At 30.8% G+C, this 11,271-nt stretch overlaps 1 protein-coding gene across 1 annotated transcript in view; it reads right to left on the reverse strand.

The window, feature by feature from the left end:
• Positions 1–213: 213 nt before the first annotated feature.
• Positions 214–11,271, reverse strand: part of LOC106467093 (transmembrane protein 18-like) — a 14,435-nt gene continuing 3,377 nt past the window's right edge. Inside the window, exons 2-6 of the mRNA XM_013927410.2 lie at positions 10,718–10,796; positions 5,588–5,705; positions 4,201–4,255; positions 2,379–2,472; positions 214–1,232 (exon numbers count right to left, since the gene is read on the reverse strand). Of these exons, the coding sequence (XP_013782864.1) occupies positions 1,062–1,232; positions 2,379–2,472; positions 4,201–4,255; positions 5,588–5,705; positions 10,718–10,789 (510 nt within the window). The 5' untranslated portion in view covers positions 10,790–10,796 and the 3' untranslated portion in view covers positions 214–1,061. The remainder of the gene's footprint in view (positions 1,233–2,378; positions 2,473–4,200; positions 4,256–5,587; positions 5,706–10,717; positions 10,797–11,271) is intronic.

Below are 11,271 nucleotides of genomic sequence, written 5' to 3' on the forward strand. Positions count from 1 at the left end.
TAACTCTGAGAACATTCACTTCTTCAAAGTTGGTAGCAGAACTGGAACCTTTCATCTGAACACATGTGACTTGTGTAAAAGTCACTCTTAATTCAACCAGAAAATAGAATATGCAGACAACTGACAGTCCAAGACGATCTTTTAAGAAATAAACTGAAATCCTTATACAGTGGATCAGAAGACCTTTTTTTTAAGGTTTTTTTTCTACATGTATGAGACAATGCATTAAGTACACAAATATTATTATTATTCAGGTGGTCTAAAACCATATAAACTTTGACCTCTAGAAGGACTTTATCTAAAATATATATTTATATTAAATACTTAAAACTAACATCTTTACACCTGTCTGAAATTTACCTCAGAACATTTGAGCTTGCGTCTGTTCTTTTTTGTTATTGCACTGATGTATGGAATGGAATTCTACAAGTTTAAGTTACAACAGGAAGACTGATACATGTATTTTTCCCACGATGTTACAGTGCCTGTTATATTATACTACCCTCTAAAATTATGCTTAACATAAAAAACACTACATATACTGAATCAGAGTTACCCATCTCACTCACAGTTCACTTAATTCCAAACCATCTTAAGAACTTTCCAATAAAAAACACAGTTTCATGCCAAACAAAAACTACCAGATGATTCTTTTGGCTGTTTCTTGGAGTTCTTTAGCATGAATTCTATTAATATTTATATCTCTTTACATACATAGTTCTGCTATACAAAATCAGAAATGTGTGTTAAGATTAAAGATGACATACCATCAAAGAAGATTATGTTTTACTACTGTAATTCACATGTGTATATGTCTCTTCTCTTGTTTTATGCCAAGCCTAGTTTTCACTGTTTAAACAAAACCTTTAGAAGTATGTTTGCTTTAACCATAAATAATTTAGAAATATTTGTTTATACAATACTTAGTGTATATAAAAAAAAACCTCTTCCATGACCTCAAACAGCTTTTCATGGTTACATAAAGTTGTCACTTTTGGAGCTACTATTGCAACTGTGGACTTATCTGTAATGGCTGTCACTACACAAACATCCTATTCACACTATTCATGGCTGGAAGAGTCCGATACGTCACTTTTGGAGCTGCTATCACTACCGTGGGCTTGTCTGTAATGACTGTTACCACTAGGAGTGTGTTGACGATGAAGATTGCTCCTAAACTGGGATTGTTTTGCTTTTATCAACAAGGTCCCAGAGATCCACAGCCAGTGACCCTGTGTTAATAAAATATAACACTATTCAGTGGTGTAAACAAAGTTTAAGCAAAAAAATATTAGTTGGTCTATAATTGCATGACAAATGAAAGCAGGATTATTAAATAATGAAGGAGTCAAAAGACAATAATATATCTCTTGATCCAGTAACCTGATATATCATACTAACCTCTTAAGTTAAATACAAGTGCCATATGTTCTGTATGCATTAAACTTGGTAGTGTGTTTTTAATTATGTAAGAACCACTAAAGGAACAAAAACAGAATATGTTAATCTAGTTTTTATCTGTAATTTTGTTTAGAACAATTAGCACAATATTTGATAAAACAAAAGTTTATGTAGTCAGTGAAAATACTTTTTCCTGATCAGGCTTTCTAGTTTTCATTTTGTAGAAGACTCTGAAATCTTCTAAATGTACATAGAAAGTTTTGTTTCACTAACACAATTATCTTTGTTTTTGTATTTGTTAAAAAAGAAAAGCTTATATTACTCTTGTGTGTATAGGCCAACCTGTCATACTGAGAAAACATTTGTGTGTGTGTGTGTTTTACATCTGACATATATGTGGCCAGAGATAAAGAGAATGATCCATTTATTAGTTTGAAGTAAACAAAGTACATCAATATTCAGCTTTCAAAGAAGTTCAAAAACATTTGTGTTCTTATACAGAAAGAAAAGATCATAAACATTATTTCTAAAGATACTAAAAAAAAAGGTAAGTACATAAATTTAAACAATAGTAATAACAGCAAATCTAAAACATGTAATCTTTACATTTTTCATTTAGGACACACATTTGCATCGTTAACACACATACAAACAAATGCTAAACTTGCACGTGCATCCTCAGTAGTTAACATGATAACAGATGGCTAGCAACTTTGAGTACAGTTTAGAAGTTTTCTGTCTAATAAATAACAAAAAACATATACATCCCCAGACAATGCAATAAAACTTAAAACATCTTCACAGGATGAAACGTTTTTATTACAGTAATAAATAAGCAAGAATCCGATCTGACTATGAACCAAAATACGAGTTGAAATAAATCCACATATTCCTCAAATAACTATTAAAACGTTTCATCCTATTTTAAAATATTGCTTATCTAAAATGAAAAACGTCTTCTGCGTTATTTTACCTACCACAAGAAATAGACAATTAAGCAGCAATGGAGCAGCAATCATGGTGGAAAAGAAGGTCCCTCTGCTATCAAAATACTGGTCTCTGGCAAAGAGCCTGTAATAGGTGCAAGATATTCAAAATACATGTAGAGAAAAAAATTAAATATTAGATTATGGCTGCTAGACTTAATTCAATCATGTAAGGCAGTAAATAAAGTAGGTACATAAAAAGCCTAGTGTATTATTTTAATGCTAAATCATACATTGAGATTCCTGATATCAGAATATTTTAACATTACAAAAAACTCTAGGACATTGTTCTACATTAATAATTATTTGAACTAATATTGCTTTTGGCTTCATAAACACTACGTTTTGGGATAAGAATATAAAGAGCAAAAACCTTAAATCTTCAAACAATTTATAAGGGGAAAGAAGTCAAATGTACCTTTTCCAATTAAAAATTTTATAGTAAAATTATCATTACCCAGTTTTAAAATATCCAATGAACAAAAACGTTTAAAAGTAAAAATAGATAAATGTGTGTGTATTTGGATTCTTCACACACTATATTTTGAAAGCAATCAATTCATTGCTATAGTTATAACACCACAGGTGAGTTTCAATGGATAAAAGTTATTTATTTCGTTTATAAAGATGAAAATTGATATAAAAAAATAACCACAGCCTTGAAACTGTCCAAGTACTTGCTGCAGGCATGCAAAAGAGGCCAAGGTCTGAGACCATGCAAGTCTTAAAAACTTGAGGGTTGTAAGTGTTCACAAATACACTTGTACAAAAGTAGTTCATAACAACACTTGAAACTTCCATAACTCAAAATGTAAAGTACAAAGGCTATATATATATAGGCTGATAACAAAGTTTGACATTTTATTCCGTGGATCTAAACAAACTAGTTCAAAAATATAACTTACACAAATTATAAAAAATCAGGCTGAAAACACAATTTACTGAGTTTGACAGTTTATTCCTTTTTTGACAGAAATACTGACTGTTCTCTGCATGGCTGTAACTACAAAATTTAGCACCCAGGGCATGCCATCATGTTTGCACCTCCTAGCAAGTTCCATGGTAATCCATTTTTATGCTTTGTGCCTGAAGCAGTTACCCTGATCACTCGGCTCACTGTATCCAGTTCCAGCTGAGTGTAATTTTAATATTTTTTGTCAGTTGCTTTTATCATTTATTTGTTAAAAAACATTTAACATTATTGTCAGGTTGAGACAAGGTAACCTCATGTAGTAGAATCAAATCAGAGTAATAATAAACTATCATAATGTGGTTAAATAAATTGTCATTCATAAGGAAACATTAAAATCTGCTCCAATCTCATCAACTACTCAATTTTTTTTGTTTTTTGTATTAAATGAAATGTAGAATTCAATTCCATTGTCAAAAACTGTAATTAATTTCTCAAAATGTTAAACTTGATTCTTTTTCAAATTTCCTCCCACGATGTACACTAATCTGAAAAACAACAGCAACCCCCCCACCCACCCACACACACAAAAGTGGGATTTTTCCACACACTAAGAAAAGTTCGCAAAATGTATCACCTTACAAAAATAAGCAAAATATTTACACTGAGAGATGTCCTACAGTCTTTTTGAGCATAAAATAATTGTAACAATTTCTGAAAATTTATAGAAATATATATATTATTTCAATATAAGAAGTTTCCTTTAACAAAACAGGCATCATTGAGTTGTTTTTTTTCACCAAGCTTTGTAAGGCAGAATTGTATGAGCAAATAGATTCAAGACTATAAAGATAACAATGGGACATGTACACTGGCTATATTATAATAAATAAAATAGCACACCTCCAGTTCCTGGCTGCCCATTCATTCAAGACCTCAGAGAAGTAGACCATTAACACTGGTATAAACAAAATAGAAAACAAATTGTTGTAGACATGAAAATAATCTCACAACATAGATTTATGTAGATGATGCTATAAAAATATTAGCTTGAAGTGTTTGCATATTATTCTCTCTTAAATATTTAGAAGTTCATATCATTAATTTGAGCAATTAACGACATCGTACTGGATACGTATCATATTTTGAAAAGTTTATGTTTCAATTATGTCAATTATGTGATAAAAAATCTCTACCACAAAACGTTTTTCCTTAAAATCATTTGCAGTTTTGAATTCCAAGAACAGATGAAGTACTGGAACCCAATAAGCCTAATAATTACAATATAAACCATGCTAAACAGTACAACTACAGAAGTTTTGTTCCATACTCCAGCCCAGCTGGTGTGTGCTAGTACTAAATGAAAGACCTCCTGTGTAATGCCTTGTAGCACACAAAAATGACATCTATTTTTATATACCTCTGACTTAAAACTCATAATGGATAAATTAAAAACAGTGTGGAACAAAATATCTGTAATCTAGCATGACTTTTATCACAATTTTTAGGCCTAATGTTGTCCACACAAAAACTTAAGCATCTTATTGTATTTTGTAAACCTTTAGAGATTATAAGCTTTGGAGTCAAATTAACATTTAGCTATTACAATTAAGTACCTAAATAAAGCTGTCTCATAAAAGTACTTGATAAATATAAAAATCAGTCAAAAAAATACAAAAAATGTTCCCAGATTGTCATATATCTTTTAACTTTCCTTGATTTATCATAATTATTTTTTTCACATATAAACTTTTTAATAAGGGTTATAACTGATGACTTATCATGGTATATGTTTGAATATTTATTGAAGTTGTATTTTTTGTTATGAATATTGTAATCTCTAAGTATTTAATATACATGGAAAGAACGTTTTGCACAGTCGTTTTCCATAAAACTAGGACTAACAACAAGAAGCACGAGATTTATCAGTTTCTGTATTACAAAAAGTTCTAGCACAATAGTAATATTCATACTTTTCAGAAATTTCAAATTTGTTTCATTTTTAGTTTAAAATAACTCTTCACAAATTTAAGCCTAAATCATTGCAAATCTTTTTAACATCTAGATTTTCTTAAGTTTAGAAAGAAATTTAAAACAAATTGCACTTTAAAAAACTCTAATCTAAACATTTTTCACTATTTTTAGCAGTTTGATGAAACTTTTTTTAAAAAATTGAATATATAAAAAAAAATAAACTATTATCCAGTATCTCTATTCATAGAAAAAGGTACACTGGAGATCTTTTAACACTAAGTTACGTAAGGACGTAATGTTTAAAATTAATACTTACATAGTATGCAAAATAAAGCTGCTTGAATATTTCCATGATTACGAGTCGCTACAGCCAAGACAGTAACGAATCCATGAAATACCAAGAGCATGATGATCCATGGTTCTGTCCAGTCCACCTTAAGAAACACAAGTATCTATATTCTCTGTTTAAGTAAAAGATTTTTCAAAAAAAAAAACAACTGCATTTACTGAACCATTGAGCAAAATAATATATTTCTTGCACTAGTTATATTACCCACGTTGGTAAAACACCTAAATGATTGATATATGCTGCTGCACGTCTTGGTTTCCTTTTGCGCTACGAGCTATACCTAGCAGTATCCACGTTACTCGTCTTCTTTGTCTCTCTACGTGGGTTTGTCTCGGTACAAGATGAGAGGTCATTTTTCAGTATAAAATGAGATTTAATTGTCAATTAAAATCTGCAATATACTGCTTTGTGTAGGGGAAAATTGTTTATTTACGTCATTGCACTTATCTAGTTACCACATCTGTGATGATATATTATGTTCATTATTTCAAGTCTGATTATAGCAAAGGTGATTGAACATACTTTGATTATGAGCCCTTCTGTTCATCAATAGGATTTTTGTAAGTGAAAATTATTCAAAGAAAGAAACATTGACTAGGTTTGGTGTACGTGAATCTTCCAACTTTCTAATTGAGACAGAAAAGTATACTTAATGCACTTATAAGGCCACAATGTAGGATACCATACAAAGGGCTGCACTGTTAGAAACAGACGTAACAGATATGACCAAAGCTATAGTACGTTAGGTTTCGTGTTTCATCTATCATTTGGTAAATGGTGATACACTTGGGAAAAATAACTTTGTCTTCTCAATTTCTTTATTTTTTAAACAAAGGTCATGACTGGTTTTGTCATTGTTTATGTGTATGTGTGCATGATTTTTTTTTTACTTACACACTGAAAATACTTCAAGGATAATTTACACACTAAGCAACTTTATTTCCAAATGACAAATACTATTTGAACTTAGGGAAAAGTGCTTCTATTCTGCAAGGATATTACGTATCACAGTAATGCTGTGGTCAAAGGTTCATTTGCTAGCCAGGAATAAGAAGATAATTTTAAACATTCAAAATTTCATCAGGTAGTATTCAAGCAGTGTCAAGTTTTCTTTTTCTATTGTTAAAAGAAACCTTTTGATAATGTTTGAATAATAATGCCACTCACTCAGAAAATTCAATCTTTTGATTTGTATAAATATCCATTGCCTAAACAAAAGTTGTTATATTAAACAAAAAACACACACTACCAAAATTTTATATGCAACAGCTCCTTCCGAGCACTCGAGCAGACCATTATGGGGTAGTATATGGGGTTGTGTTTAGCAGTTGCATTGTTTCAATAAATTGAACTGAATGGCCAGTGTACAAGGCATTAGAGAAGAAATGTGCTAGACAGAGTACATGAAACATAAAATATATGCTAACACTAATAATTCTGATGTTTAAAAAGGAGCACTATTAAAACTCTACACTCCCCCTCCCCAAGTCACTCTACAGTGATATACAGAGTTCAGCTGTTAATGAGGTCATAATTATGGAGGATATCAATTTGAAGCATATAGATTGGAAAATGCTAAGAGTCAAAGACAGGTTTTTAGAAACCATTTAGGGTGTTTTTTTTTTAACCAATTGCTTAGAAAAGCCACTAAGAGAAATGTTCTTTTAGATTTATTGTCAACTTCTAATATCAAAATGGTTGTTGAGATTTAGAAACATCTTAGTGCAAGTGGTCATTGCTCAATTATGTTTGATGTTTTACTGCATATGGAGATCAAGAATGACAAAATTTTGGTTAGAAATTTCAACATGGAAACTTTTGAAGGGATGACAAGAATTATCTCTTGAAAATTAGGCTACTGAATTAATAGACAATACTAATCAAATGTGGACAAATTCTAAAAATAAATTTCTAAACACTGAAGGTAAATATATATCTTATAGAAAAAAGGGCATCTACAAGTAAATAACCAGGATGGCTCACAACAGGTATAAATGATAAAATTAAAAAAAAGCAGTTTAAATTTAAAAAGTTTAAATTATTTGGTACAACGAGAGAATAGAGAATTATAGATAAAAAGAGTTGGTCAAACATGAAATTAGGAAACTGAAAATGTACATAAAAAAAATAAAGGTTGGCTGAAAATGTAATAATTAAAAGTAAGAAATTCTTAAATACATTAAGAGTAAACAAAATGTCAGGAGTAGAGTTTTTGAGAGATAAGGTTCATATATGTTTGGTTGTTTGTAGTTAAGCACAAAACTACACAAAAGGCTGTCTGTGCTCTACCCACCAGTGGTATCGAAACCCGGTTTCTAGTGTTGCAAGTTCACAGTCTGCTACTGGGGGGGGGTCATATCTGATAATTGAGATAGGTAGGTTATTAAATCCTATTTTTTTTCACCAATTTTTACTAATGAAGACCTGAGTAATATTCCTCATCCTGAACACCTGTTAGATAGAAACAGTATCAAACAAGATGATCACAATAATTTTGAGCATGTTAATTTAAGAATAAAAATTGTGAAATTTAAAAACTGATAAAGTTCATGGGCCAGATATTATTTTCCTAAGGGTTTGAAGGAGATTAAGGACTGGATTTGTGAGCTAAGCTATTACTTTTTTGTAGGTCCTAGAATAGTGGGCAGATGCCAGAAAATTGAAAGTTGGCCAATGTGATAAAAATTGTCCCAGTATTTATAGGCCTACAAATGTCATGTCAGTGTTGGAAACAATTTTTAAAAGTCTGATAGAAAAATGATTGCAAAGTCCTTTAACAAAGTTTAAGATATGGTATAACTAGAGGAAAAATCATGCCTAACTAAAGCTTTAAAATTCTTTGACAAGGTTACTGATTACGTAGATGAAGGTACGAGTATGGATATGTTGTATCTGGATTTTCAAATGGAATTCAACCATCTGGATTAATGTCACAAGTGGGGTATCTTAGGGTTCAGTGTTAGGACCTTTGCTTTTTTTTGATTTACACCAATGATGTAGATGAAGGAATGGTCAATAAATTACTTAAACTCATTGATAATATTAAGGTATTGAGTCTAGAACTGAAAAATTTAATCAATATAATCAATTACTTACGAGCAACAATTATATGTTATATAAACGAATTGATTAAACGAAATAAGATTAAATAAACAAAATTACAATTATTACTATTTTTGATTTGTCTAACTATATAAATAATCAAAATACTGATATTATGTTTGTTAGTTGTTAAGCACAGAGCTACATAATAGGCTATCTGTAATCAGGCTAAAATTAGCCTGATTTTTTTTTTTTTTTTTTTTACTTTGCTTGCTCAGCTTTAGTGATTTGAGGGGTGTGGGATGGCTCATGATTCGAGTCTTAGGTTTTATTTTCATTATCACCAAACTTGCTTGTCTTGTCTTTGTTTATGGCAAAGCTACTATGGCTATCTGTTACCATCACTAATATTGAACTACTGACTAAAAGAAAGGAGACTGTCTGTTAGCACCTGCCTCTAACTTTTAATTTTCTTCTTGAACTGATAACTAGAGGAAAGATAACTGGCTGGTAGCAATTGTCATGAAAATTTCTTTGCTAATACATACCAGTGTTTAAAGAACACTGTGCTAATCAAATATTCAAATGGAATTGATTAATTTGGCCATCTATTAATTTATTAGCAAATATCACTATTACCCTTGATCTGTTGCTGGCTGTGAGGAGAATGCTGCTATTTTACAAAAGAACTTAGATTATTTGGGAAGTTGGGCAAATAAATGACAGATGGCTTTTAATTGTAATAAGTGCAAGATAATGCATTTGGGATATCACGATCAGAATTATAAGTATAATTTTGATGAGAATAGTCTTAATAGTGTTACAGAAGAAAAGTATATTGGTGTTCTGATTGATCAGTCTCTTAAGCCATTCAAGCAGTGTGCTGTTGCTAGTAGTAGAGCAAATAGGATTTCAGGTTGTATCTTCAGAAATACTGAATGTAAGTTTAAATCAGTCATAATTTCATTGTGTAAGTCCCTGCTTATGCCATATTTGGAGTATTTTCTTCAGTCTCGGGCTCCTTAACTTTAGGAGAGACATTGAATTAGTAACGATTTAGAAGAAGGTTATTAAGATGATACCTGAGATGAAAAGGTCGTCATATGAAGACAGGTTAAGATCTTTTGAAATATGAAAAGTTAGAGGGGGGGGTCTGAGTGAGGTGTTTAAGATAATGAGAATTGAAATTGTTGATGCATCATCTTTTTTCCCCCTTAATGATAAGAATGGAAGGAATAGGGGATATAAATATAAACTTTGGCAAGATAGGAGCCATTTTGTGCTAAGACAGTTTTATTTCTTTTAACAGGGTGGGTGGCCTTTGGAATGGTTTGCTTTCAAATGTGGGGAATGCAGTAAAATTAAGGGAGTTTAAAAGAAAGCATGATAAACATTTAAATGATAAGATCTGGCTTTAAATGTTTTTTGAAAACTTTAGACTATTGAACAGGAAAGCCTCAATGGACCAACAGAAAGCCCCTTGTTCTTCATAAATGTAAAATAAATATATATTATAGCCTGTTTCTGATAGATACTTCTGTGTTGAAATAAAAAGCTTGTTGAATAGCTTGGTATAAAGCTTTTCCTCCTTTTATATTTGTTTAACTTTTTATTGGAGAGGAACATATATGGATGCCAAAGGTTAAATTCAGTGGGAGTGGTTGTTTCAGTTGACTCTTTTTTTCTGGGTAGAAGATGATTCTTATATTTTTAACACCTAGATATTATCACAGGTGTATGTATCTGCTAAATAAACTCAAACTCTAATCTAAGCATTGTGTGTGTGTCCTTTCACACAAATCTAACAATTAAATCATCCATAACAAAAGTAAATTCCAGCAATCACTTTCCCTAAAAATTAAATCACCAAATCAGCTGTCGGTTAATCTTACAATTAAATCACCTATGACATTATTTTTTTTACAAATGAGTCACACCATATACTGTCTTAATAAGCATTGTAAAACTACAAATACACAAAAACATCTCTCCTGCTATTAAAGTTAAAAATGCAAACTTATTTACATAATATTGAATCATATATAACATCCTTACCTTATCCAATAGTTTTGTGATACTGAACAGTTCTTTAGGTCCAAGTTCCACTTTTATATCCACAGGATCCATCTCAGACCTTATGAAAATGGTCATACTTAAGAACGTAATAAACACAGAAGACTGTATAACAAAGCATAAGTTATATAAATGAGCCCAGAATTAAGCAACTAGATTAATTCATTACACATAACTTTGTGAGCACACAATTCTCCATTTTCTTTGCTGTAAAGGTACATGCAATATGTATTACTTTTTTTTATACAGAAAAAACCCAACAAGTCTGAGTTTTGTCAAACTAACAGAAAAGTGAAATAAGAGATTGTCTCCATAAATAGTGACTTGTAAGGTTCAGACTTCTTCTGTTTTTAATAGCTAACAAAAGACATGCTTAATAAAATACACATAAAAATGCATGTTAATTTCTTTGCAACAGTATAATAAAGTATCAGAGCCATCCTAATTGTGTACAGCCTTTAGATACATATAGAGAAAACAAAACAGACATTACTTTTACGTTTTAAAGGTAAAAGTTACTTTACTATTATTGTTTT

This window comes from Limulus polyphemus, unplaced genomic scaffold (assembly GCF_000517525.1).
Source record: "Limulus polyphemus unplaced genomic scaffold, Limulus_polyphemus-2.1.2 Scaffold2485, whole genome shotgun sequence".
NCBI lineage: Eukaryota > Metazoa > Arthropoda > Merostomata > Xiphosura > Limulidae > Limulus > Limulus polyphemus.